Source organism: Bombus pascuorum, chromosome 9 (genome assembly GCF_905332965.1).
Source record: "Bombus pascuorum chromosome 9, iyBomPasc1.1, whole genome shotgun sequence".
NCBI lineage: Eukaryota > Metazoa > Arthropoda > Insecta > Hymenoptera > Apidae > Bombus > Bombus pascuorum.
The window spans coordinates 4,494,234-4,522,084 of record NC_083496.1 but is presented as its reverse complement, the minus strand read 5'-3'; the positions used below and the strand labels follow the sequence as shown (position 1 = coordinate 4,522,084).

The following is a 27,851-nucleotide window of genomic DNA, read 5'->3' as shown; positions in this document are numbered from 1 at the left end:
TATATATATATATTGCAACAGTTAGTTTTACTTTGGTATGGCATAAAAGGATACGAAATTGTATCCAAGATGAATAGATTAGATTGTATAAGATTATTAAGTCTACAATCTATACTACATTTTGTCTATGGTTAAATCATATTTCACTAGAAAATTAAATGGCTCCGTTTCCGAAGTAACCAAAAATCCCTTGATCTTTTTCCGGTGCATCATCGTGTTATACGTACAGCAAAATGAAAGCCAAGGGTGAAGTAAGTAAATATTTAAAATTATATTTAAAAACTAAATTTGCCAATTAAGGAAAATCCTCTTTAATACCTATATTTTGTAAATTTTAATAGTTTATTCAAAATTATAAAAGTGATAATTATATGACATATTAACAGTGACTTAACCTAACATTTTATGGTCGCTAACACATGTTCATATATGATTTAAAGCTTTAATAATTTTTATATTTTGTCAAATTGAAGTACAAAATACGGTAGATATCAATGTAGAATAATTTTTATTTTGATCTCCATATACAATATAATTAATGTGAAAAGAAATGTATAAATTGGTTTTAAAGCATTCAATTTAATTTAAACTGAATTAAGAAAAAGGAAAGAAACAATGAAATAGGAAATAAGTGTATAAATACTAAACAAAATTGTTTATATATTAGAAATACTCTCTCAACAATATTATTTATATAGTTGAAGGAGTTTGAAGTAATCGGTCGTAAGTTACCGACCGAAAAAGAGACAACTACACCGCTGTATAAAATGAGAATATTTGCACCTGATGCTATCGTCGCAAAATCTAGATTTTGGTATTTTTTACGCCAACTCAAAAAATTTAAGAAATCTACGGGAGAAATTGTTTCTTTGAAACAGGTAATTGTTACATGTATTGAACACTGATACAAAGCTTTTATTAAATATTTTAAATATTATGTTACTAAATAAATATATTATCTTTCAGATACCAGAAAAATCTCCAGTTAAAATCAAGAATTTTGGAATTTGGTTAAGATATGACTCAAGGTCTGGAACTCATAATATGTATAGAGAATATAGAGATCTCTCTGTCAGTGGTGCTGTAACACAATGTTACAGAGATATGGGAGCTCGTCATCGCGCCCGTGCTCATTCAATTCAAATCATTAAAGTCGAAGTTGTAAAAGCGGCAAACTGTAGAAGACCTCAAGTCAAGCAATTCCATGATTCGAAAATTAAATTCCCATTGCCAAAACGTATTCATCATAGGAATCGTATGCCACTTTTCAGTGTTCGAAAACCACGTACCTATTTCCTTTAAATGTTTTGAATTAAATGATTTGCATATTGACATCAAATATATTGCTCTAAATAAAATAAAACAACATCTATTATAATCCACTACCTTGTCAATTGTTTACCTGAGTTAATACATACATATAACCCCATTTTTGTTTTCTAAATAATTTTCATAATTTTTACAATTTTAAAATTTTATTATAAATATTTTTTTACCTTGGTTAAAGTGAGTAATAATGTCAAAATTGTTTATATAAACATATTACTACTACAATTACGCATATACTTAGTTTATAATGATTCATAAATGAATCATTACTATTAATAGGGTTTGACTTCAATGTTGAAACTTGTATAGATTCTTAACTTTTTTTTATCATTTTGATTGAAATAACAAAGCTGATAAATGTAAGTGATAGTTTTATTAAAATAATCCAAGTCCAGTCAATAATTTTATTAAAGCAGTTCAAGAAGGTTATGTAAATAACTCATGTTTGAAGAAGCATATGTAATTTTTTAAGTTCTATTTACATTGTTAAATTTTAAAATTATTCTAAACATCAAAATTGTACAAATAAAAGGCAGAAAATATTCTTCTTCCAAAAATTAATATCAATAGTTCTACTATAGTATTTGTCAAAACAGTTATTATTTATTCCTAAATAAAAATGGGACAGTTTCATGGCAGTGGTATGACTACTCGCGTGATGTATGATGAAAAAAGCGATAATGGATTAGTTCTTGGTGGAAAATATTTACCAGAAGAACTATTAGCAGAAATTTTTTGTTATGTTGATTATAAATCATTATTAAATTGTCAATTGGTTTGCAAACTTTGGAAAATTTTAATTCAAACTTATGTTTGGCGTAAAAAAGCAGAAATTTCTTTCGGTCGATCACTTCTTTTGTATAAAGATGTGCCTTGGCATGTGTATTATTTAATGTGTAAAAAGAAACCTTTTGAAAGAAACTTAGTGAAAAATCATTCTGGACAATGTGGAAGGCACAAATACTGGAAAGTTCTTAGTGAAGGTGGTGATTGTTGGAAAGTAGAAAATCCTCCAGTGGGAGTTACACCTTTGCCAAATAACGAACTTATTTTTGAAGGAAAACAATTCTGTTTTGTTACTTCTTACCGCAGTTGCACTAAAGCACAAATAATTGACCTAGAAGCCGAAGGATTTACATCATATATGCTAGATGAATTACAACCTATAATAGTGGTATTACAAAATTTTAATTGTACTTAATGTAAACTTTTGTAGGAAACATATTACCTATATTATTATTTATATTTATGTTTATAGGTGAGTGAGTGGTACAGTTGTCGTTGGGATTGTCCAGCTATATATGAATGTGCTATCAAATTATTAGGGGAAAATAATAGCGTCATAGACCTTTTTCACTTTCGTGATAGTATTGAAGGAGAAAAACAAAATCAGTGGCATCAGGTATATTTTATACATATAATATAAAGATAAAATGTTGTAGAAGTAATAAAATACATTTACATTTTACTTCAGATGTCACATGAGTTTAAAAACTATGGACCTGGACTCAGAAAAATTTCTTTTTATCATGGCGGTGCTGATAAATTATTTTGGGCTGGACACTATGGTAGTAAAATGGCAGGCGCATGTGTATATGTGAAAATTCCTACTTATCAACTTCACGAAAATGAATAAATCAATATATCACCTAATGTGGACTAATAAAATATAATGTAGAATATGTTATCGAATGAAATTGAAGTAAATTTTTATTAAAAATATTAATCATGTTCGTACGATTAGAAACTATTTTCAAAATATTTATATTATTCAAAGTACAATATTTCGTTATAAATATTTGTATATCTTATCATTGAGCTATTAAGAATATTTATTAAACTGTATATAAAAATTACAATGTAATATGAATTTTGAGCATATATAATATATAATGTTGTATAATATAATGATTACAATGATTAACATTTTGTGCAAACTTACACAAATAATATATATGTATATGTAATATCATATTTTATAAATGTTGCATAATTATAAAAAATAAAAGTATTTAATGCTCTATATTTTTTAAAATCTCTTAAGATATGAATAAAAAACCAATTAAAATACCTAAAGAAAAAAATTTGTCTTTTTTAAATCAAATATTTTACATTAATAAAATAGTAAAATGTTATTGGTTATTTTAAATTTTACAAAATGAAGATGTTTTAAAAGAACTAAAACTTATGTTAGCGTGTGTAATGAATGTAACTTAAATGCTATTTCAATTAAATTTTGTGGTGCAGAATCCTGATAACATACATACAACTCCTTTGGATGGGGAGTTGTATATAGTCGACCAACAACCCAATAAGTTAAATTTTCCCATTCAAATAACACTCCATGCTCCTTAACAGCAATTAAACTCTTATTAATGACAGTTTTGTCCACATCTGAGTTTAACATAGTTTTAAATCTTACTGTATTATGTAGCAATTTATGAATAATATGAACACATTTATTAAAATTAATAAGGAAATTAGGATTTTTTGCTAAATGTTCTAGTGGGTTTGAGGATAGAAGAATTCCTTCAATCATATCCAAATGTATATAATGATATAAATAATTCTTATCACCCACTGTCAATACCTTTGGTACTAAATATTCAGCTTGATTTAATAAATTTTCTCTTATATTAGATATGTCCATATTTAACATTCGGCAATCATTCTACAATAATATACCTTATGTGAATTGTCTAAGATAACAGAATAATGGAGAACAAATATTTCAATAAATTTATTATATTGATTACCTTATACACATCAAGATCAGAATCGCTATCATCAGAATATCTTGATCTACTAACAATTTTCTCTCTTGTCGCTCGTCTTCCTAATATAGGCAATGCTTCATCGCTTATTTCACTAATTCCACCAGTTCCTTGACTTAATGAATCCTCTGACGTATGCAAAGAGTATACTAAAGTAGGATAAAATTGTATTTTTTTTAAATTTATATCACATGTATATTATATAATACATATCATTGCATGTATACTATATGTATACTACATAATTGAAAATAATAAAAACAAATAATTTTATTTACCTGATCCTAAAATTACAGGACATTCTTCTGTATTACGTTTTTTTAAAATTGAAGGTATTTCTTGAGATCTTTTGTTAATACTTAAAGTATGAGGTGGTTTGACAGATAAATTTTGCACATCTGTTGATTTTATGAGACCTAAAATATTCTCCGCGATACTAGATGATGGTTTTACAGGCACAGGATCTTCATAAGTTATTACTTCAGGTCTAGTATTTGATGAAATCCATTTAGCTGCTAATGTTGTTACCCCTATTTTTTGTATATGCTTTAAAGTCTCCTGAGCTTCTTCTACATAAAATATATCTGGACCTATAGTTTCGCTGCATCTATAGAAACATTTATAAATGATGCATACAAAAGTTTTAAGAGAATGACTAAGCCAATAAAAATTATAATAGATGCTATAAAAAATTACTTTGCAGTACATCCACCAGATTCTAGAAGAACTGCTAATAAATCATGTCCATAACCAACAACGAGTAAGTACCATTTTCCATTGAGAACGAATGGTTGATTATTTTTGTTTTCTATGTCGTTACGATTACATGAAGAAGGATATACTTTTTTCCAAATAACAAGACTCTTTACAGGTTCGTTATTTATCAAATTTAAAATACAGTTTTGCCTAAGATAAGATTCTACTTCAATTAAATCACTGTGTGTTAAATGAGATCCAAGAAGATAATGTTTGTGATAAATACAACTACCCAAAATTGTATACAACCTTTGACAGTCCATAGGATCTTCATTCTAAATGCATAATATTATTTTTCATCGTTATTTATTTTCTCTTATTATTTTAGTATACAATACATACCCAATCTCTGTAATCCATGGCTTCCATTTCACTTAAAGCTGCATCAATTTGAATTTGTGCATCTCTTGATAACTCTATAAAATTGGCAACTGAAAAGGTGCTTGTAAATTTGTAACTTTCCATACTTTCAATATCATTATGAATCTCCATACATGAAGTGGTTAATCCTGCATTGTTTGCATAACTCTTTATGTCTAACAATCGTTCAATAACTAAAATAAAGAAATGATCTAAAGAAGAATGAGTTTCTTCAAGTGTGAAACATTTTTTCAGTGACTGATATGCAAATTCTAATGTTCTCACTATATCACATGATAAATTGACAGCTTCTTCAAGGCTACAACTAGAAATATTAAAGACAATTTAAACCAAAAACATATGTATATTTATATTCATTTATTGTTATATAAATTATAGTCTACCATTTTTTTGGTAATGCCATTAAAAATAGTTCATCATTTCGTGGCGTGTATACAACATGAATTTCCTCTTCTGCTATCTGTATTGTTGTACTATAAAAGTTGTACTATAAAATGTGATTGCATATATGTTATAAAGATTATGTATTTATATGGAGTAATAAAACTATTCAATTATACCTTGTAGGTTGTAGGCCTCCAATTCCTGGTAGTAAATGATTAAGGGTTATAAAAGCTCCTCTTGCTGTGCACAAAATAGAATGCATATTTTTGCTTTCGGACCGAGGAAATGCATATAAAACACCTTGTAGTTCAGGTCCCACTTCTGAAAGTTCTGTGGTTTGTAGATATAATACACCAAGTGGATAATCTACTATTGAATGCATTAAATCTTTACTTTCCTCTTTATTCAACAGTCTTTGTACCAATACAGATTGCTAATAACAGAAGACATCATGCTTTCAGTTCTATAAATTCTCTAAATTATATATATATTATCTAAAATTGTAATTACTTTAGGACAGTTTAATCCAGACAATGTTGCTGTAACATCAACACCTGCAACTCTTTGTAATTCTAATGTTACCTAAACAAAAAATGAAAATTGATTATGATAAAGTATTTTATATTTCACATGATAATAACAATATAAATTTATGATATGTACTAAATTTTAATTCTTACATTTGTTGAAACAGTTATTTCAGATAATATATGATCCAAATTTTGATATGTAACATTATTTGAATTCACACTTCGTAGCCAATCTCCAATTTTAATATTTTTATTTTTCATTGCTTCTCCATCTGGTATAAATCCAGCAACCATGATACGTGTTTTGTCTGAAAAGACACCTGGGATAATTCCAAAATATGCTTCACACAATGTGGCTCTTCTTCCCAGTTTATGTCGTCTATCTGGATCAACCCATAGTATAACTTCACGAATTTCACCTGCCTGCAAAATTCACAAAATAAATTTTTATATAAAATATATTATTATTATTATTGGGAATGTACAAATTTTAATTGCAATTGTTTACTTGAAAATCTCTAAAAGTAACTTCTTTAATTGTAGTTCCATCTTTTCCCGAATTTCCAATATTGTTTACTGTGATATTGAAATTGCCTTTTTTATTCCTTGTACTCAAACGTTTACTTTCCTTACGTCTTATAAGTCGCATAAGTTTTCCAGCTCTAGTACTACGTCGCCGTATCAATTCTGGCTGAGAATCAAGTTTTGTTTCATTGAATGAAAATTGTTCATCATTTATATTGTCTACTAAAGATTCTATATAAATCAGTTCTCCGTTAGAGTTAATTTCCGATTCCCACTCTGCTGTGGAACTACATATAACAATTTATAACAATTGTAAAATTGTATAATAATGGTATATTCTAATAATATAAAAACGGCTAAAAAGTTAGTTACCTATCTGTATCTGAATAATATGAACCAGTACTTGATCCACTATCACTTGCCCACCAATCATGTTCATTATCATCTTTCACATTTTCTGAAGAAAACATTTGATCAATATATTTACATTGTGATTTCAATGACACATTTTTAGAATTTCCTTCATCCATTTCTTTTAAAACCAATTATGAAGATTTATATAAAGAAAATGTTTTCAGGGCAGATTTACCAAGAAAACTGTTGTTAAATCTTTAGTATTTTCTCTCTGTTTATACAATAGCTTATATACTATATTTAAATTTATTTGATAAAAAAAGAGATTATATTAACGATTTAATATTAAGTTTTAAAGAAAAGGTATCTAAACTATCGCTATATTCTATTTTAACACAAACTACCTATGCTTGTTTAATTAAATCATTTTTCTGAAGAGATGATTTGTGAAGTTTAATGTCGGCGTCGGCACTCGAAAGGTGGGGAGATTTACTACACTTTCATCTTTAGCTAGCAGTAGAAAGAATTTAGGATGTACATGATATGAGAATAAATTAAACAAAAGAGTTTATTATTTACTATATTTTTCTTTTTGCCAATTTTTTACAGTCTAATTAAAAAGAATCAAAATTTCAATAATGTTATGCATTTCATTTCATGTCAAATGTTTTTACAAAAACAGCATATAAACTAAAAGAACCGTGCTAACACGGTTGGAACTGGGCTAGGGCTGGAGTTTTGGATTCGTAACTCGTAACCGAGCAGCTCTCACTCTTCAATTCTCGGCCCTTCCCCGCGATTTGAATCCGAGTTCCGGTCGATTTTTAACTGGCACCTCTGCAACTCCATTTCTTCGTAGTTGTATTGTACTTATTTTTAACGCGGTTTCTGATGATTCGGAAGCCACTTAAAAATATAAATCAACCAAAGACAAAGAAAAAGGTAAAAAGATGCCAAAAGATAAAGGCAAGAAGTTCTTTTCAATGTTATGCTTTTTTCAATTACTGACCTGAAAGAAGAAAAAGAAACTAAACTAAATCTCTAATTTAAAAATATTTCGATACTTATTTCAGATACTCAATGTTTCAAATATACTTTGGCTTTATTTCAGTTTAGAGAACATTAACTTATTGGCTTTTATTTATATATTATTAGTTTTCAATGCATAGAATCCAAAAATGCAAGTCTTAATTTTAAGAATCTACAGCTCCAAAGTTATATATATGTAAAGTTGAGCTTCTTAGTGTATTTTACACCTTACTTTGACGCCATTTTGATTTCTATCCATGATTCGTCTAAATAGTGGAGTCGCTGTCTATACATAAGTGCACGTGGGTAACAACCATTTTGCGACGGGATTTTAAGTTATGAATATTGACTTTTTATTTTAAATATATTAATAAAAAAATAAATAATAACATAAAAAATTATATCACTAATTTTCACATTTATTAAAATACGAGTCATTAGTCATTTATTTGATTAAGAAGTAATATATAGAAGTAAATTACTTCGCCTGTTAGTATAAAAATATTATCGAATCGATTGCTTAAGTCTAGACGCAACAGATTTTATTTCATTTGTATCTTTCTTCTTGTGTGGATCAGGTAGGAAACATTTCCATAATCTTAAGGTTTCATCAGCTCCTGCACTAAGTATTGTAGTACCATCTGGAGACATTGCTAAATGTAGAACGCGACTAGAATGACCTGTAAGTTCTGCGACCTTCGTCATTGCGGGGTATTTCCAAATTGTTAACTGATTCTGTGCATATCCATGACCAGATACAATCTCCTTATACGTTGTAGACCAAAGCAAAGAACATACTTGTGACTTCGTATCTACCATATTTAAACATGCACCTGTTGAATAAATATTTGTAAAAAGATTTTTGATTTCAATACAATTTTTGTTACTGTTGGTTTGTTGGTACAATGAATATACACAATTGATGCTTTCTTCACCTGTATTACAATTCCAAAATCGAATAGTTCTATCAGCAGTACCACCTCCACTAGCAAGAATATTATTCTGCCAAGGACACCATGCAAGTGCTTTTACAGCAGCTTGATGTTGATTTAATGAATAAATTGGTTGTGTGTTTGTATGACTTTGTACAGAGATTGATGGCCATATTTGAAGCATATTATCATTACCACCACTTGCTAAATACTTTCCATCAGGTGACCACTTCAAACCACATACTTCTTGGGCATGTGCATTAATTGTTGATATTAAATGATCCCTTTGCCTAACATCATGGTGCACTATTTGTCCTGCTCTATATAAAAGGTATAATTAAAATTCTGTCATCGAGATATGTATTATGAAATTTCATACCTGCAACCACTCGTCAAAACATGTGAATTCCAAGAAAGAGAACCTACTCTGGCCGCATGACCATTCATTACACGTACTCTTTTTATTTGACTACAATCCCATAATTCTGTATTTCCCACTGTAGTACCTACAGCTAAATAGGGACCTTCTTGAATCCATGCAACAGAACAAACATAATCATTGCCACTTAATTCAAGTAACTGTTCAATAGTCCCAGTTGCTGCATTCCATAAATATACACTAGCACCTAATGCTACAGCCAGAATATTATTTTCTGACCAATCAATTAAATTTAAATCTGAAATGTTTCCAAATTTTTATGATTGTATGGTAACAATATATATTAAACATATCTATATATTGAACATATATTACAATAATCGTCAACAATTTCTGGAGCATCCAGTATTCTATCAGGAGTTTGTGGTATATATCTTGTAGAAGCTTTTATGCTTGCTGGTGTTTTACTTTGGCTATACACAACACGCAATGGATTTTGATAACCCTCTGGAGGGGCTGGTGCTTTATTTTGATAAGACAAAACTCTCATCTGATTAATATCACCACCATGTAAATTTTCTCCCATGAGTCGCTGCATTTCCCTTTTGGAAGGGCTTATATTGTCTACTTTCTCTTCATTTTTTTCTGTATTTGGTTGTTGTTGAATCTGAAATTGAAAGATTTTATATTTAAAATATTGCTATCTACTATATCAAAATAATAAAATTTATATTAAATAATATCCATGTACCTTATAATAACTAAGATCAAAATTAGTAGTTGCTCTTGAAGGAATAAATCTATCACCACCACTGGGTGTCTTAGCTGGTGTAGAAGCACGACCTAATTAGATAGTATTTAAAAAACTATGTAGAACTGTTTCTATATATCATTATATATTATTTATATATGTATGACAACAGTTACTCTAGTTCTATATTATAGATATCCTAAACTATAAAAGTGACTTCATACTTGGAGATTTCTTAGAAGTTTTAGATGGTGTTTTCTTCATTCGAGCATCACTCTTTTTCGTTGGTGTTTTTCCTGTAGTACTATTTGCAAATGATCCGTTTGTAATTTTTCTTGATGAATTAATACTAAGGTTGACACTGTATACATGAATTATTTTAGTAATAAAATATATTTTATTTTACTTCTAATAATAAAATAAATATGAATTAATAAAGTAGTACCTGGAATTTGATGTTTCTAAACATTTTTTCTGCCAACGCGGTAGTGGCCCCTTAATAGTTTCATCCATGCGAGTTAAATTATTTATTTCTTTCATATATTTTAAGTGAGACATTATGAAAATATTTAAAACTAACCAATAAAAATTTAATTTAAAAATATGAAATACTTTATAATATTATTGCATTTTAAGCAATTAAGTTATTAGACTTCTAGTTAAGATTTATTAAACGACAAATTTATTTGTAAAACGAAAAGAAGCATTAATATATAGAATTATGAAAAAATATTATAATGCCACGCTAAGAAACTCCAAATTCTCCATTCACACAACTTAATGGATTTTAAACGAATGAGTAAATAAGTACTAGCTAAAGGTACTCAATATTTACAAAGTCCGTTAAAATTTAAAAGTCTTTGTATAATGATTCTCCAATAGAGGCCGCACTACGAATCAAGGAGCATTTTCAAGAATGAACCACCATGAACATAGAACAGTAATCAACTTTATTGAACAGAAAATAATTTGAAATAAATTTACGATTATTTATATTTTTTATGTGTACGCATATAATATATTTAGATTTAAATTAAATATATAAAAGTTTTTACAAAAAAAGATGTAATATAAAAGTTACTGAAAATTCAAATTGAAATTCATATTATTATTTTAATTATAAAAATTGCTTTATAAATTGGAACTGTTATAAGATTGTAAATTATATGATTATTTTATGAAATATAGGAAAACAAATAAAAATCAGTCAATTTCTATTTATGCAAATACATTAATTTTTTAATTTTTATATTAATCTATAAATAACCACAACGAGAACATATGTAAGACATTATAAAGTGTATGTATTTTTATAATTCCAGAATTATTTTACAGTTTTTAAATATTTTTACTTTATTCACACTTATTACATATACATTCTATTCGGAAAAGATGCTTAATATCCAAAAAAGTTTTCAAGGAAGTTGATGTTGAAAATTTATTGTGTACTATCTTATCTATCTGAATCATATCTTAGCTATAATATAAAAGATAGGGCAAATGCAAAATCGATTTTCTCGGAAACTAAACCTTTAGTAAAAAAATTATTATTTACACATTTTGATTTATTTTTACATAAGGAATCACACTTTCTCTGCACTATACAATATATCTACTACATTACTATGACAATATTTCCAGTCTTGTTCTATATATTACTTATATACATGAATACATTGTTATTTATATAATACTATAAACATAGTTTCTGAAATATTGTAGATATTTTTAAAGATAAAAATAATTTTAACTTTTCTATACATTACAACTTATTACACATACTTCGTTTCATTTAACAAAGCATTCTTTAACTTTTCTTCAAATAAATAGCTTTGTTCTTGATGCTCCTTCAAACGATTTTCAATTTTTTTTGAAATATTATGTACTTCCATTACTTGACTACGACTATTTTCACAAAACGTTGCTAATGGTTCAAGTTCATACTTGTTTTCTTGAAATTTATTTAACTTCCGTTTCTTTACCATTGGTTCATTAATATCGATTGTTTTCTTATTTTCTTTTTCAGTCTCTTGAACATTAATATTTTTTGATACAATTTTATATTCGGTTAATAGATTAGACTTTAACCACCATGGTAAAGTTCGAAAACATTTCATATAATTCTTATTGTAAATTACTTTCAAATCTTTAGGAAGAAGATATATTTTTTGCTTAATAATATATAACAATACATCGATAAAATTCGACACAGTTGAAATTCCAGTTGTAATAAACAAATTACTTAATATATTACCAGATATTTCATCACCAGCAGAAGTAAATAATGCTTCTTGACAATAATTTGTCATATTTTGGCGAAATATGATACTATTATTTATAGGCCATGGATACCTAGAATACATATTAATAAATTGAATTAAATATGTAAACAGTATTAAATATAATATAAAATATTTATGATACTACTTACTTCCACTGAGGCAACTTAAAGTTAGACATTACTGTTTCTAATTTTGCTTTATACTCTTCACTTTTCCAAACATCATCAAAGTGTTCATAACTACATGGCATCATATACTGATTTTTAACGAACTTTCTAAACTCTGGGGCAAATTTTGTATACATAAAAGATTCAGGGTCTAAGATTATGTCTATTACATGAGAAACTGCTTCGTTATGTAAATCAATTATAAATTTAGGCTTCTCCAGAGCATGTAATAATTTTTCATTGAAGAACGAATTATCATATATTCTGTAAAAATTACAAAATGTTATAAAAAATTACATAGATTTATAATAATTAATATTCTTTAATTACAATACCTTAGCCATAAGTCTTCTGTTAAACAAGTATTATAAATATTTTGTAAATAATCCATTTCTAGTGGATTCTGAGGTGATTTATTAATGGCCAACCAAAGAATTGCATTTTGTGTTAAATCTAAAATTGTTTTCTCATTTAAATTTTTTTCGTGTATGATTGTGTACACTGACAGATATCCAGATTTCAAAAATTGTTCTAAAGTAGAAATAATTTCCTTATTTTGAGTTTGAAATGTTGAGTCACCCAAAATAAGAAATACAAGTGGTATAGGCATCAGCCTGTCTCTGGATAACACAATTTTTGTTAAGCGTTTTAAAATAAATTTAACTTCTTCAGAAGCATCTGCTGTAAATAAAAGAGCATCTGATCCTATTAAATGATGATTACTAATCAGGCCTTCAAAATGTCTAATGCAAATGTGTAATGTTTCACTTTGATTTGGTTGATACAATTTTATAATAGGATCTGCAGAATAATCTTCAGGACAAAGATACTGATTCATTATTTTTTTATAATGCCATAAAATTGTTTTGTTATGTAAGTTTGGCCAAGAAATAATTAATTTCCAATAACAGTTGAAATGTATGTCAATGTTTAAAGATTTCAAGTGTTCTTTAATACCAATGTAGATTATAATAGTAATTGGTGCTAAAGATTCAGAATAATATTTAATATCTCTTATCTCATTGTGTTTTTTGCACATGCTTCTAATAACTAAATCTTGTTCCGTAGTGTACAATAATTTTGCACATTGTTCACTAGTATGTTTTTGCAACCACACAGGTGTATTTTCTAATGCTGTTCTTTGTTGTTTTTTCTTCAATGCATTAAATCTCCATTTATTGAAATATTTTACAATTACTCTATTTTTTATTTTCTCTGATATTTCATGTAATTTTCGTGCATTAACAATTTCCTTCTCTAACAAATTATCACAAATTTCAGAAGTTACCTCATTAAAAATTTCATTACTGATATCCTCACTAAACGTGTTGTAAATATATATTTTATCTGTTTCTTCCTTTACTATAGCAGAACAATGTGTTTGTACCAGTTCTGTTTCTAAAGTATTTAATATGTCTTGTGCAATATCATTAATCTGCTGCGTCCTTTTAATGGATTCTTGTTCTTCTAATTTTAACTTTTCAGTTTTTTCTTCTTGTGGAACTTGCCTTTTTACAAAGATATTTGACGTTTCATTTGGTATAGTTTTACCCATGAGAGTTACAGGATTTACAATGTTTGGTGATTTTGAAATAGTTTGTAAATTCGAGTATGTATTAGAAAATACTGTGGAAGATGTAGGACTTTTCATATATATATTTCCTTGTGACATCCCTGAAAATATGCTTTTATTTGTAACTGTTGCAATATCATTGTTTAATGGGGGTTCAAATTGCTTGGAGAATAAATTAGAAGTTTTAGAAGTTGTTGGTGTTACATTCGATACATTAGACAAAATGGAAGATTCATTTGATTGTGGTGCTGATACAAAACTAAATATCCTTGAATCTTTCTGATTTCCTATCTTTGACGTTATTAATTCTGAATTTGTATTTGTTTGAAATTTATTCATTTGTGTCTGAGATTTAGAGACACAGAAGGTATTAGTATTGGATTTCATGGTTAAAAAATTTGTATTACCTTCAGTGGTTGAAACAGTCTTTAATGTAATTGTGTGTTCAGTAGTAAGCACATTTTCATTATTATTTTGACTTTTCTCAGACTTTGATATAGATTGTTCAGTGTGCATTATATCTTCATCTATAAACTCATATGGATCAGTTGATGAAGAAACGATACTTTTATTTTGATCTTCTGCATTAATAGAATCAGGCATTAAGTAACCATGTGAATCAAAACTATTGTGAGGTTTGTGATACTTATAAGCTTTTTCTGGCATTTTTCCTCCTGCTATACATTCTCCAATAGATAAATGTTGCATAGTTCTTTTAGAGTCTATTAAATTGCATGCTCTTTTTTGTTTTATATGTAATACAGGCATGGTAAAGTTATGTCTGTTCAATAATACATATAAGCCATCTTCTGAAACATTTAATCCCACTTGTTTACAAAAATATATAGCTTCATTTTCATCCTCAAAACCTAAAATATCTATTAATTCATATAATGGATATGCTGTCGATGCAGTCCTGCAATAAGCCTTGACTAATACTGATAATGCTTTTAATCTCACTTGATAAAAATATCTAAGTAAGATGCATGCATTTAAATATGTAGTTTTCTGAACAAGTTTAAAAAATTTATAATAATTATTAGACTCAAGAGCAAAATATATATCTAATGCAAACTGGACTTCTGATGATTTCTGTATGTTGTTTGGTAGTCTTTGCAAATCCCACATAAAATTGCCATTGTTTAAATTCAATAAAACAATATATGCCCGAAATTCAGGTTCATTTTTACAGGTAATTTCTTTTACTCTTAAATCATGATACATGTACTTTAATGATTGTAAACATTTTGTTAAATTATCAGAATTAATTTTTTTATCAAAAACAGATGGTTGTTCTGCACAAAGTCTCTCTGAACATATTATATGAAACCTAGCACATTGTTCAACTAACTCTACACTATCAATACAACATAGCTCTTGCTGTGTTATATCTTTCCTAATTCCTCTTGTTCTATCCCATAAAAAATGATACCATTCTCCCAAGTTTGTACCCTGTTGGTCACAAAGATTTACTATCTCGTGAAGTAAATAACTCATAGTCATTTTTAAAGATTTTACTGGTCTCAATTCATGTGCCATTGGTTCTTCTTGATCTGCAGAAGATCTAGAATATTGTTTAATTGCAACCATGTGATTTATTCTATATTCATTGATTTCAAGTTGTTCATACAATGCCACTTGTCTTTTTGACTCACGCATTAAACGTTCTTTTTCAGGACACATATCAGGACATGTTCCAATCATTACTTTAGCTGCTGCTAATGTATGTGATTTAATTTGTCTCATCCTTATAAGTCGATCTCTTGCTTCTAATACCTTATACTTGTCTTCAGAGGTATATGCAGGTTGTTGAATTATATTTTGTAATTCTTCAATAGTAGCATTTGGTAATAAATCAGATATTTGACTTTCAGCTTTAAGTTTTTCAGCTTTTGCAGATGTTTTCTCTAATCTTGTAAATGACTTTGACATACTTTTCGACTGTAATATTTTATGTCTTTTAGCCAAAGTCTCATCAAAATTATTTCTACTATGTAGATTATGCTCAAGATTTGTCATAGCATCTAACTCTGATTTAATTTCATCGTCAGATGATTTAAAAAAATTAGATACAATTTGTGATACATTGTAAATCTTGTTTTTTTGTAAATCTTTCTTTTTTGTAGGAGATTTTGGTGGAACAGATAATTTTGTCCATTCTACACTAAATTTTTCTCCCAAATATTCACCACTTTTACTATAAGCTATATTTGCTTCTTCCTTAGTAGTATAAATAACAGTAATTATTTGTTTTCTGGGACGAATAGTAATTTTTAAAAGATTCCCAAATTGAATAAAATATCGTTTTGCTGTTGCTTTTGTAAGTAATGATTGAGGTACATTTGTGCATGTTATTGAATTTTCTGGATTAATTTTAGTAACTTGTGACCTGGAATTTCTTTTTAACTGCTCAAACATTGCAGTATCTTTAAGTGCTTGAGCAAATACATTAACAGCTGGTTTGTAATAATTTCTTGATATTTTCGGCTTATATTGCTTTTCATATATGTCCGATTGAAGAGCGGATATATCTTGATTATTAGATTGCGTTGCTAAAATTGGCATAGCAAAGGTAAATAAATTTCTCCTAATATTGGCTGCATCTGATATTTGTTCAAAATTAATCCCAGAGTTAACAGGTCTAGGAGGACTAAGTACATGTGGTTCAGAAAATATAAATGTTTTCGAAATCATACGTTCTGACGAAAATATATCCCTCTGAATGTCTTCTTCACACTCCATCTTTTCTCCTCTCCTGCCCAAATTTCATTCAGTGAATGTCAAAACCGTTATTCCAAATTACGAACGTCTTCTAGTTACTAACGGTGGCATGTCTAACGTAGCTATAGTCATAATCACATAAACAGGTCTCAACACTCATATACCAAAAGAAGAGAGAAAATTTCATCTCTACAAAAGCTAGCGAAAACCGTCCGAAAACTGAGCGGTGACTAGTTATAAAAAATCAAAATGGAAGACAAGAAGATTCGCGTTCTGCGCATGCGTGACGTGCTATGAATCTCTTGCACAGAGACAGAGATACTCTACTCATCTCTGTCTGTCTAGCAAAAACGCAAACTTCGTTGATCTTCCATGTTGATTTTTCATGGCTCAATTTTCGAACAGTTTTTTCTAGCAAATGCCGAGACGTGTTTAAATGATCGTGGTTATAATAACTGGTTAGAGCTAAATTATGCTTGTGATTTATTACACTACCAGAAAAGATTATCACAGCGATTGGTTATAATAATTGTTTCACGTTTTCGTTTAAACATATAACTTAATATAAAAACATGATAATACGTAAACATTCTTTAGATAAAATGCATTGTGAACGATATAAATATAAATTAATTTAATTCAAATTCAAAAAGGACTAATGATAATTTATATATAGTATTATTTAAGAGTTATTCCACATGTAGTGTACCACGTTATTAAGCATTGAACCGCTCTACTTGACAAAATAAGTGAAAAATTGAAAACGTCTATTAGAATGCAAAAATAACTTTTAAAAAAGTAATTTTGAGATGTTAATTGTTTACGATGCAGAAAAATTCTCTTTATTGACGTTTCTGCTTTGATCCTCCCTGAATCTAGAATCCTCCTCCTCTTCTTGGCTTCATTCTACCTCCAGACTGATTCTATCTCCAGTCGAGATGAAAATGTTCCATCATGGTACTTGATAACATTGTATAACATGTCAGTCAAGAAAAGAGAATACGTTCTCAAAAAAATTTATGAGTTATTTATTTTTAAAGCGTGAACTGATTAAGATCAACTATCTACAGTACATTTCTTGAGAAATTACTAATTTAGTACGTTTGATAATAATTAAACATAAAATTTTCTGAACAGTTTATTTCCTGGCTTTTGAACTCCAATTTTCTTCTTGTCGTATCATTTCTACCGGATGAAGAAGATTCTAGTGATGATTAAACTAACGAAGAAGATTGAAGATGTAGGTTTCGTATATATATAGACGATTTAAAATTTTGTGCACCTTATGTATATATCGATAAGCATAAAGTCAACTTCATTTCAAATAATAGCGTGACTATGGAAAATGTAGGGAATTTTTATTTAATAGAGTACGCTGTTTTCTAATTAATGAAATAATCATTTAGTCCTCACCAAATAAAGACTGAAAATCATCACGACGTAATTGTGCTATAAACATGTAACAGTAATTGTATATTAACTTCAGAGTTTTTAAATATTATATGAGACATTTGTAGTACTAGTGAACGTCTACAATGTTTCTTGTTCTAGACATTGAATTCGTACGTCGTCATCAAAGTTTGATATTACAAGGCAACGAAAATGGCAGTGTATTTGAAAAGTACTTTTCGTTTTTATAGGGGGTAATGATGTTAATATATATACAAAATAAACATCTTGCTGATATTTTATAAAATGGTTATATTTGAATAGTAAAAAGAAGTTGCATGATACTTATGAAATATTGTATATTTGAATATACAATATAACCGGAAGAACTCGACAACGTAACTGATCAGCCATCATTATTTCTTCATTGACCAAGTTTGAATCTTGTAACGGTCGCATAGGTAAGTAAACATTTTTTTAATATAGTACATATCGTATTTTCGCGTACGGCATAATAATTATAAATTCGTTTGTATTACACATACCATGCAAATGTAACCGTGTGTAGGTACTTAGATGGATCCAGTTTACCTTTACTACACCTATTCTAACCTTCTGTGTGTTTATATTTATGATCTCTGATTGTGTTAATTAAATTGTATCCTTTCTTATATCGGTTACGCTGATGACAGGCTTACTCAGTTGGTATTCACAATATCAGATAATAAATAAGAACCAATGATGGAGGATACAAATGACTTACTAGTATGTGCATCTGAGTTTATAAAAGGTAAGAAATTAAAAAAAGTATACGATAATATACTATTATAGTACTTAATTTATGTCAAATAATGTATTATTTAAATGTTTTTAAAGTATCACTTATGTTTTTTTACTTATGTTGTAGATCGATTATATTTTATAACATTGAGGACAAAGCCAAAGAGTACTCCAAACATCCATTATTTCAGTATCGATGATGAATTAATCTATGAAAATTTCTATGATGATTTTGGTCCACTGAATCTTGCTATGTTATATCATTATTGTCAAAAGGTTAATAAAAAACTTAAAGCAGTAACTCTTAGAAGAAAAAAGATCGTGCATTATACAACAATGGATCCACCAAAAAGAGTCAATGCTGCTTTTCTTATAGGAAGTTATGCAGTAAGATGTTATTATATTAGTTTCATTCACATTGTTAATTCACATATATCTATTATACATATTCAGAAAAATAAGATTCATTAGTATACATTTTTTAGATATTATATTGTAAACGTACAGCAGAAGAAGCATATAATTGCTTAAATAGTAGTCCTGACAGCCCATCATTTATAATGTTTCGGGATGCTTCTGTTGGTACACCTTGGTTTGAAATATCTTTGATTGAATGTCTTAGTGCCATATATAAGTGCCACAAACTTGGATTTTTTAATTTTCAAGATTTTTGTGTTAAAGAATATGAATATTTTGAAAGAGTTGAAAATGGAGATTTAAATTGGATTGTTCCTGGTAAATTTATAGCATTTTGTGGTCCTTACGCTAAATTTAAAATAGAAAATGGTAAGTTAAGTTTTAAATAAATTTACCTATTCTACCTATGATTCTTTTCTACATTTCTATAATTTATTAATTTTATTTTTTTTCTTTTTTACAGGATATCCACTTCATGCACCAGAATCATATTTTACATATTTCCATTACAATAATGTAACTACAATTATACGTCTTAATAAAAAAATTTATGATGCTTCAATCTTCACAGATGCAGGATTTGATCATAAAGATTTGTTTTTTATTGATGGTTCAACTCCAACAGATTCAATCATGCGGCAATTTCTTAAAATAGCAGAGAATGCAAGTGGTGCTGTTGCTGTACACTGTAGAGCAGGACTTGGTAGAACAGGTTCATTGATTGGTTGTTACATTATGAAACATTATCACTTAACAGCTCATGAAACAATTGCATGGATACGAATATGTAGACCAGGTTCTGTAATTGGACATCAACAGGAATGGTTGGAGAAGTGTGCATCGTTATTAAAATATCAATATTTACAACTTATGTTTTAAAAATAGTATTATCTTTTGACACCAAAAGATTAATAATTTTATATTTTAGGAAAGAAGCATATCTTCATTCTTTATTAAAAGAGCCACTACAACCTCAGAATGGAAATCCAGTTCATGAATACGGTATATATTCTATAACTGGTAGACCGAAAACATCATTCTTATCTAATTTAAAAAGTGCTCATATGGTGCAAGATAATGTTTCGGGAATAATGCATTGCGTGGATGGAATTACATTAGATGATCATGCAAGCACTAGCGCAACTAAATATACAACCTTAACTCAGGGTGATAAATTAAATCAAATTAAAGCTAAAAGAAAACGATTACCAACAAATCATACTTCTCTTAACACAACTACTAGACCATCAACAGTAGTAAAGTAAAAATCATAATAATACAATTTAACTTATTGTGGATATACAGAATGTGGTAGTTAATACATGAATATTATCCTTTCAGTCCTTACTTAAGGTCATTATTACAAACAAGAACTCAGAAAAATACAATTAATACATTAACTGGAAGTAAAGAGAAGGATTCTACAAAAAGACTTCTCCCTAGATCTACTACAACAACTATTGCTAAAAGGTTAGTTAAAATGTATTCAATATATTAAAAAAGAAGAAATTCACAAGTTATTTACACTAATCTCTCTGCCCATTCCACTTTTGGCTAGATTACTTTGCATTTTAATTGATAAATGTCATAAAAGTAAATACGAACTTATTTAAAAGTATATAAACATATAATTTATGTAAAGTCTATACTAAAAATTATAGAAACAGTTGGCTAGTCAACAGTACATGTGAACCATCTCCGCCTCGTGTTAAGTCTACTAAACCAACAACACGGCTCCACAATATCAGCAACAACACATCTTCCACTACTCGTGTTACTACGATGCCTGTATCAAAACCAGTGACAAGGGCCAGTATCAAAACTTCTTGTATCACAGAAACACAATCGACAAATTCATCTGCAAACAATTTGATAACACAACCGCAGCGAGGCATGAATATGATCCTCAGGTCTGCAGATCGAGTAAATCGCTATCATTCTCTAAGACAGTAAGTCTTTGTAACTGTTACTTTCAAAAGGTTAAACAAATTAAGTAACAGTTATATAGTTCTTTTCATAAACAATTCTCGATTGCACTTTTTAAATGAGTTTTTTTCCACATTATACTATATTTAAAATGAACAATACTGTATAAGACAATACTGTAACAAGACTTCATATAACTAGCTGTATATATTGTCTACTTCATCTGGGAATCATAATTTATTGTATATATTTGTATTTAGAAAGATGTAAAACTATATATATAAACCTTACATTTGTCATTAACATCAATATGCATGCAGCTTAAATTTTTTATTAATTTAAAATATGCATGTATTGACAAGAAATTTATTTAATTTATTTAAAACATACAGAGTAATTTTTAACCTTCGCATTGCATAATTAATATTTTTAACTCTCTTGGAAATGTTTCAATCTGAAAAAAATTTAATTTTTAACTTTTTTGTATTTGTTGTGTTATTATCTTCAACCATAGTCAAATCACAGTATAAAGGTTAAGAGACTATCAGACTTTAAAAATGAAATCTTATATTTATTAACTTTTATACATAAGAACTTTTTGCTAAACTGACACAAAACATGTTTAAATACTAAAAGAATACGAATCTAAGTAGCTTTTTGTTAAATGTAATTACCATTTATTCTGTGAAATTAAATAATGTACAATTAAAGCTTATATAACAAGCAACGCTAAAATGGCTAACGAATTGCTTCTATTCTTTCTATGACTTGCAGTGCGCGTACGACCAAAAGTTATAAAACTGCATTTATCAGATGACTAACCGATATTCTCAATGGCATCGGAGAAGACAATCCGGTAGCTCAAGCACCTCGACATCGCAGAAGATCTCATCGTTTAAATTCAATCATTCAGTAAAAACATCATACTAATCATCAATCTTCAATTCAAACAATTGTTGTTTTTGTCGCGAACAATGAAGATCAAGTAGATCTACAGCTGTTATCATGGTTTTTTCTATGGTTCACTGGTAGGTTGTTTAGGTATGGTTTCTTGTAGTTATATTTTATGTTTATATTTGAAACGTTGGGTTATAAGTTTCTCATAATCATACAATTTTTTCTCTTTGCGGCATTTAAAGATTCTTCCTTATTTCGCGACACATTGAACGATAAATAAAATAAAAATATAATAATATGATTTTATCAAATTTGATTTACTATGTTATCTTTCTGCTGGTCAGAAAAAATAATATTATGGATAAATATCTTCAAATAATTAAATTCGAAAATTTCCACTTTGTCTACTTATTACTCTTTTAATATAAATTTATGTATTACTTGATTTTATTCAAACTTCGATTTTATTAAAAGAATAGTAACTATTGTCAAAATGGTAATTTCTCTATTATGTAGAATTTTTTTATTTATTTTAAATCATGTTATCAGCATTTTTCAATATGTTATCAAGAACTTATATACAGAAACTTGTATAAAACGATTAACATTTATGATCATTTCCTTTTTTTTTGATATTTTGAATTATTATTAATTATTAAATTTGATTTTAATGTTTATTTACATAGCAATTATTCTTACGAACTATAAGTTTTATTACATTTAATAAGAAAAATAATGAAATGAATAGAAACTTAAAATCCCAATATGTGCATTCTTACTTATAACTATGCAATTAACATAATTTATTTATCTTAATGTAAAAGGTAAAGTCACCAATATATAATTTTTGAATTATAAAAGAATATTATGTATACTAAATAGATTTTTAAACTTTAAATTAAAACAACATTTTGTGATGATTATAAATTTTGTAACTAGATAGATTTTAGAAACTTGTTATTGTGCTAATCATATTACTGTTCTATATAGTATTCTTTAATAAGAAATTGCAATCCTAATGTAAGAGAGATCGATTTATGTATAGTACTTATATAAGTGCTACATTACATGAAGTTATATGATCAGTATAATTATACTAACGATATGTAACAATTTTAACTGGGTCTTCAGGTTATCTTATTTTATATCTTTACTTTTTTATATTGTCTTTAACACAAAACGTATAGAAAATGTGATTAAGCCCCGGTGCACATGAATGTGTGACTCCGTTATATGAAACAAAGTTGTTGAGTTGCAAAGTATTACGTCATTTATTTCTACCCGATTTCAAAAATATCATTAAAGTTGTTGTTTTGCAATACAAACTTCTTGTCATCATATCTTATCATGAAAAAAAACAGATAGTTTAAACAAATGAAATAAAATATATTGAAAAAACGATTTGGTTCATTAACAATTTTATTACATTTGTTTAATATAAACCCAATTAAAAATAATTCTAAACTTTTATATTTCTTCAAATAATCTGAGGATACAGTTATATGTATTAACCTTCATTTTGTAGCCTTATATAGAGTGTAAATAGAGGATGTAAGCTTAATATTGGAAATGCTGTTAAATATAAAAATAAGGTGATAAATTGTTGCTGTTATAAGTGTTTATATATTTTCACGCTTTGTTTTTTCTAGATAAAAATCACTGCTTTTGGATGTTATTAATTATAACAGTAATTACAAAACAAAATATCTAGCTTGATCAATATTTTTTCGTAACTTTTATACTTCTTCATAGTCTACTATTTTTATTTAAACTGCTTTACTAAATGCTATCTGTATTCTTTGCTACATAATGTTATTCTACATTTGAAAATCTCAATTTGATAAGAGTATATTTTGAAAAATATGCTTAATAATACTATAAAAATAATATTGTATCCCTAAGTTTTTAAATATGTAAAAAGAATTGCGCGAACTTTATCATTGCGTCGATAATAGAACAATAACTGAATATACTCGTATGAGGGAATGTGTTCGTGTATGATTATGCATGATACATAGTACGATTTATATAGAATTATTGTTTTATTCCTTTTATTAATAGAATATATATACAAGTTAGTAAATATGTCAGTACTAATATGTAATACGTCGAAAATATGAAGGGTTTAATTACAGATATCTTTTAGAAAAATATAATTGTATACATAATTTATAATATGTATATATACATATAATGTGTATATACAAACAAATTTGATGAATATTTTAATAAATTGACGCATTTCGTGAAAAAATATTATTGATATACATATAATGGAAAGATATTTTATTAATGTAAAATAACATATTGTATGTTATTAATATTTAAGGCTAAAAAGAAAGTACATTTTTATTAATTAAAAAGTTATTGAATAGATTATAAACATCATTACTAGAAAAAAGAAATTGATTCATTATTAAAAATTATGAATATCTCTCGTGTATAAAATTTTCGTGTATAATTTTGTAGTTATAAATTATATAATTGAATATAGAATTATGTATTATATTATGATCAGCTAATATTAAAAACATAAAATATGCTCTCACGGCAGTATATTAGAGAAACTTTATGTGTACAAGAGTTAGTATTTTATTTTAATTGATTATCATTTGGTTTATAAATAATGTTCTGCTAGTATGTAGTGTGTTATATGAGAAAGAGAAATGAAGAGAAGGGGAAATAGGTATGTATGAACATATAATTTCAACTTTTTCCTTAAATACGTAATTCGATATTGCATACAAAATTTGTCATATATTTTATTAAAAACTAGGATACAACTAATTCTAAAACATTTTTGTTTTAGTATTTCTAATTATATGCAATATACAGCACATTATGTCATAATATTACAAACATAATATTCTTTATTGTATGATACATTGTGAGCAATAAAAATTAAAATACGACATTATTGTATTTTGATTGAAAAAATACTTTTATTCGCTATTATAATTATGTTGAATTTTAATAATATTCATCAGCTTGATAGCATAATATATGTTACTGATGTCTTATTTAACAATACATAAGATTTTTAGCGTTACTTGATATTAATTATATTATTAGTTATATAGATTTATTATTAATTATTTGATATTATGCTTTATGTACACTTACATTCAAATATACTTTATAGTTGTTATATGATTAATACGACTAAAAACCATGTATTTTACCTATTTTACAACTTTTAGAATTCTTGTGCTTGTCACATTTATGTTGATAATTCCTACAAAAATCTATTAGATACTTTTCGGCTTATGTTGAATATTACAATTATTAAAGAAAGAATAACATTTATATTCAAATTTAGTTATATAATAAGTTATATATGTGATGTATATGAATTACTGATACAAAAAACAATATTAAGTGTTCATTATTAGAAATGTGTTTAACAAATAAATATTTATATGCTTACAATTAGTACTATCTGATCAAAAAATATATGCAGTATGTAGCAAATACTACCCAATGGCTAGCAAATCCAAGTTGAGACCATTTTTCAATAGTATGAATGTAACTATATCCTGTTTCTTGTAACTCGGATGTATCAAACATAAGACCTAAATAAGCTAGATGAAAAATTGATAGTCCAGAAAACATCATGTTTATTAAAAGCACCCACCATGAATTGTGAATGTTATATGCATGTGTACATTTAGATTTGGTACACTGCTTTGATGCAACACATGCATCAAAAATATTAGCAAGCATATATCTAAATTGAAATTCTACATAGGTATAAAATCCAAGGCTAAGCAAAACTGCCGCTAACTGAAAATTTAACCCATGTAATAGGGCACTCGTTAAATATGTCATTGTTACAGCTCCAAACTTCCCCAAATATTTAATACTGGGACGGAATATATCTGAAAATTTATATAAAGACATATAATATTTACAAAATTATTAATGATAGAATCTTAAATATGTATGAATTACATGAATAGTTTGGATGTTCATACATACATGTTTTTAGCCAAAAATGCATTGGTATATTCCAACAAATAACAACATGCACAAGTGAATGTGGTAATTCTATTTTTAGTGGTTTCACTACGGTACTTAATGCAGATGGAAATCCTCCTAGTAATAATAAACTGGATGCTATGTATGAAATAAAGTAATGAGACATTCTGAAAGATAATGCATCTCTATAAGCTAATAACCATCTAAAAATATGAAAGTATATTAAAACTTGTCATATTATAACACATAATATATATAATAATATTTACTAACTTCCAAGAAGTTTCTGCAATCACCCATTGTGCCCAACAATTTGAAATAGACAAAAAAAGAATGGATAAGAATACATACTGAATAGCATATAGTACCCACCATTTATCCTAAAATTATGAAATATTAAATTTTTTATTTTATTCATAGCAAATATATGACATCCACAATAATAACAATTGTACATACTTGATGAGCTGTGTAACGTATTGATATATAATCTTTAAATGATATCCATGGGCCAAAGAGACAAGTGACACTACAAAACATATATCCCATATAGGCAAAGATGTTAGGTAAATCATTTGTATCAGATCGGTCTATTGCTATACTAATCGTTTTCATTGCCATAGTCATTACTACACTCCGTATTTTATGCCATACTACAGATGACATAGTAAATTCACTGAAAAACGTTAAAAATTATAGATGAAGATTGATTACATATACATATATATTTTTGACATTTAAAGTAGTTACTGCCTAAATCTTACCAATATGTTATAATAAAAAGTGATGGTAAAAATATGCCCATGTATTTACAATATTTTTTGGGTATATGTAAAGTAATATATGAAATCGTGCAAAGTATTAGTAATGTATATAAACATTCTGCTACATAACGATAAATATTACATATACCAATCAACATTGATAATATATGAAAAGTTCTATGTGATACATGTCCTGCAACATTAGATTAAACATCAATTGTCCAATTTTATATTTTTTTATCATATACGTAGGTACATTTATAAAAATATGTCTTACGAGAATATGCACATAATCTAAATATTATAGTAGAAATAAATAGTGGCAATATATATGATACTGTATCATAAATAGTAGGTCGAAGACAATATTGATATAATTCAAATAACGTTTCTCTTTCCACATTTTCATATTCGTATTCATATTCCACATCTTGTAAATATTCGTGCTCCACAAAATCAACTTCATCGTCGTAAAAAATTGGAACCTCTACATCGTCCATTACAACAGAAATGAAATTGCCGGTGTTTCACTATTATAGCAATTTAATGTCAATCGTGATGCCATTTCATTTATTCTAATTAAATGATAATTTAATTGTAATATCTATAAAAATAAAAAAATAAAATATTAAGTTAAACATTATTAAGAACTTTAAAATTTATACCTGATGTCAACAATAACCTATTCAATATCACTTCTACGCTCTGATATAGTTTTCTTTTTAATTAATAATTATTAGACGAATTGTTATATAAAAATACATAATTCACTTATATGATAAAAAGCAATTTATTAAATATAAAGATAATAGAATATTCAGTATCAAAAAGGT

At 27.4% G+C, this 27,851-nt stretch overlaps 7 protein-coding genes across 9 annotated transcripts; 3 read left to right on the top strand and 4 right to left on the bottom strand.

Annotated features, from left to right (window-relative positions):
* The first annotated feature begins 124 nt into the window (after positions 1-124).
* On the top strand, positions 125-1,382 carry LOC132910499 (large ribosomal subunit protein eL20). The gene is made up of 3 exons (XM_060966244.1): positions 125-251; positions 699-878; positions 967-1,382. Exons 1-3 carry the CDS (start codon positions 234-236, stop codon positions 1,300-1,302), a joined length of 534 nt encoding a protein of 177 aa, XP_060822227.1. The 5' UTR covers positions 125-233; the 3' UTR covers positions 1,303-1,382.
* A 187-nt stretch (positions 1,383-1,569) lies between these two features.
* LOC132910497 (F-box only protein 44-like) lies at positions 1,570-3,354 on the top strand. The gene is made up of 3 exons (XM_060966234.1): positions 1,570-2,503; positions 2,588-2,731; positions 2,804-3,354. Exons 1-3 carry the CDS (start codon positions 1,949-1,951, stop codon positions 2,963-2,965), a joined length of 861 nt encoding a protein of 286 aa, XP_060822217.1. The 5' UTR covers positions 1,570-1,948; the 3' UTR covers positions 2,966-3,354.
* Positions 3,355-3,363: 9 nt separating this feature from the next.
* LOC132910490 (protein inturned) lies at positions 3,364-7,493 on the bottom strand. The gene is made up of 11 exons (XM_060966225.1): positions 7,052-7,493; positions 6,663-6,966; positions 6,305-6,577; positions 6,135-6,206; positions 5,801-6,057; positions 5,624-5,713; positions 5,202-5,544; positions 4,800-5,134; positions 4,382-4,710; positions 4,086-4,252; positions 3,364-4,000 (listed from the first exon to the last, which is right to left on the bottom strand). The coding sequence occupies exons 1-11, from the start codon at positions 7,207-7,209 to the stop codon at positions 3,515-3,517; spliced, it is 2,814 nt and encodes a 937-aa protein (XP_060822208.1). The 5' UTR covers positions 7,210-7,493; the 3' UTR covers positions 3,364-3,514.
* Positions 7,494-7,598: 105 nt separating this feature from the next.
* LOC132910493 (cell division cycle protein 20 homolog) lies at positions 7,599-10,960 on the bottom strand. Its single transcript, XM_060966229.1, has 8 exons — positions 10,570-10,960; positions 10,349-10,485; positions 10,125-10,216; positions 9,749-10,040; positions 9,374-9,671; positions 8,998-9,314; positions 8,129-8,895; positions 7,599-8,042 (listed from the first exon to the last, which is right to left on the bottom strand). Exons 1-7 carry the CDS (start codon positions 10,680-10,682, stop codon positions 8,567-8,569), a joined length of 1,578 nt encoding a protein of 525 aa, XP_060822212.1. The 5' UTR covers positions 10,683-10,960; the 3' UTR covers positions 7,599-8,042; positions 8,129-8,566.
* Positions 10,961-11,404: 444 nt separating this feature from the next.
* LOC132910489 (uncharacterized) lies at positions 11,405-17,109 on the bottom strand. The gene is made up of 3 exons (XM_060966224.1): positions 12,909-17,109; positions 12,556-12,837; positions 11,405-12,476 (listed from the first exon to the last, which is right to left on the bottom strand). Exons 1-3 carry the CDS (start codon positions 16,886-16,888, stop codon positions 11,897-11,899), a joined length of 4,842 nt encoding a protein of 1,613 aa, XP_060822207.1. The 5' UTR covers positions 16,889-17,109; the 3' UTR covers positions 11,405-11,896.
* Positions 17,110-18,186: 1,077 nt separating this feature from the next.
* On the top strand, positions 18,187-23,677 carry LOC132910491 (dual specificity protein phosphatase CDC14C-like). 2 transcript variants are annotated; one of them, XM_060966227.1, is made up of 9 exons: positions 18,187-18,717; positions 18,825-19,046; positions 19,164-19,423; positions 19,522-19,822; positions 19,917-20,286; positions 20,382-20,714; positions 20,795-20,923; positions 21,115-21,363; positions 22,154-23,677. In XM_060966227.1, exons 2-9 carry the CDS (start codon positions 18,995-18,997, stop codon positions 22,194-22,196), a joined length of 1,737 nt encoding a protein of 578 aa, XP_060822210.1. In that variant the 5' UTR covers positions 18,187-18,717; positions 18,825-18,994; the 3' UTR covers positions 22,197-23,677. The 2 variants fall into 2 exon arrangements, with proteins under 2 accessions (XP_060822210.1, XP_060822209.1); XM_060966226.1 differs by having other exon boundaries at positions 18,195-18,717; positions 21,115-21,402.
* A 1,887-nt stretch (positions 23,678-25,564) lies between these two features.
* Positions 25,565-27,622, bottom strand: LOC132910495 (protein-serine O-palmitoleoyltransferase porcupine). Of its 2 annotated transcripts, none has more exons than XM_060966232.1 (6): positions 27,296-27,622; positions 27,019-27,211; positions 26,714-26,930; positions 26,528-26,634; positions 26,255-26,457; positions 25,565-26,154 (listed from the first exon to the last, which is right to left on the bottom strand). In XM_060966232.1, exons 1-6 carry the CDS (start codon positions 27,516-27,518, stop codon positions 25,712-25,714), a joined length of 1,386 nt encoding a protein of 461 aa, XP_060822215.1. In that variant the 5' UTR covers positions 27,519-27,622; the 3' UTR covers positions 25,565-25,711. The 2 variants fall into 2 exon arrangements, with proteins under 2 accessions (XP_060822215.1, XP_060822216.1); XM_060966233.1 differs by having other exon boundaries at positions 26,255-26,421.
* Between the last annotated feature and the right edge of the window lie 229 nt (positions 27,623-27,851).

Excerpts from the sequence above, each read along its gene's own strand:
- LOC132910499 (XM_060966244.1), top strand. Across the intron at positions 879-966 it reads AAATTGTTTCTTTGAAACAG|ATACCAGAAAAATCTCCAGT; the intron begins GTAATTGTTACA and ends ATTATCTTTCAG.
- LOC132910497 (XM_060966234.1), top strand. The coding sequence starts at position 1,949 with ATGGGACAGTTTCATGGCAGTGGTATGACTACTCGCGTGATGTATGAT. Across the intron at positions 2,504-2,587 it reads AATTACAACCTATAATAGTG|GTGAGTGAGTGGTACAGTTG; the intron begins GTATTACAAAAT and ends TTATGTTTATAG. Across the intron at positions 2,732-2,803 it reads AACAAAATCAGTGGCATCAG|ATGTCACATGAGTTTAAAAA; the intron begins GTATATTTTATA and ends ATTTTACTTCAG.
- LOC132910490 (XM_060966225.1), bottom strand. The coding sequence starts at position 7,209 with ATGGATGAAGGAAATTCTAAAAATGTGTCATTGAAATCACAATGTAAA. Across the intron at positions 5,545-5,623 it reads ATGGCATTACCAAAAAAATG|TTGTAGCCTTGAAGAAGCTG; the intron begins GTAGACTATAAT and ends TAATATTTCTAG. Across the intron at positions 4,001-4,085 it reads CTGATCTTGATGTGTATAAG|AATGATTGCCGAATGTTAAA; the intron begins GTAATCAATATA and ends ATATTATTGTAG.
- LOC132910493 (XM_060966229.1), bottom strand. The coding sequence starts at position 10,682 with ATGTCTCACTTAAAATATATGAAAGAAATAAATAATTTAACTCGCATG. Across the intron at positions 10,486-10,569 it reads TTAGAAACATCAAATTCCAG|TGTCAACCTTAGTATTAATT; the intron begins GTACTACTTTAT and ends TCATGTATACAG. Across the intron at positions 9,315-9,373 it reads GTTTTGACGAGTGGTTGCAG|AGCAGGACAAATAGTGCACC; the intron begins GTATGAAATTTC and ends CCTTTTATATAG.
- LOC132910489 (XM_060966224.1), bottom strand. The coding sequence starts at position 16,888 with ATGGAGTGTGAAGAAGACATTCAGAGGGATATATTTTCGTCAGAACGT. Across the intron at positions 12,838-12,908 it reads ACAGAAGACTTATGGCTAAG|AATATATGATAATTCGTTCT; the intron begins GTATTGTAATTA and ends TAATTTTTACAG. Across the intron at positions 12,477-12,555 it reads TTTAAGTTGCCTCAGTGGAA|GTATCCATGGCCTATAAATA; the intron begins GTAAGTAGTATC and ends TATGTATTCTAG.
- LOC132910491 (XM_060966226.1), top strand. The coding sequence starts at position 18,995 with ATGATGGAGGATACAAATGACTTACTAGTATGTGCATCTGAGTTTATA. Across the intron at positions 19,823-19,916 it reads TAAATTTAAAATAGAAAATG|GATATCCACTTCATGCACCA; the intron begins GTAAGTTAAGTT and ends TCTTTTTTACAG. Across the intron at positions 20,715-20,794 it reads AGACCATCAACAGTAGTAAA|TCCTTACTTAAGGTCATTAT; the intron begins GTAAAAATCATA and ends TTATCCTTTCAG.
- LOC132910495 (XM_060966232.1), bottom strand. The coding sequence starts at position 27,518 with ATGGACGATGTAGAGGTTCCAATTTTTTACGACGATGAAGTTGATTTT. Across the intron at positions 26,635-26,713 it reads TACGTTACACAGCTCATCAA|GATAAATGGTGGGTACTATA; the intron begins GTATGTACAATT and ends TCATAATTTTAG. Across the intron at positions 26,458-26,527 it reads ATTGCAGAAACTTCTTGGAA|ATGGTTATTAGCTTATAGAG; the intron begins GTTAGTAAATAT and ends TCATATTTTTAG.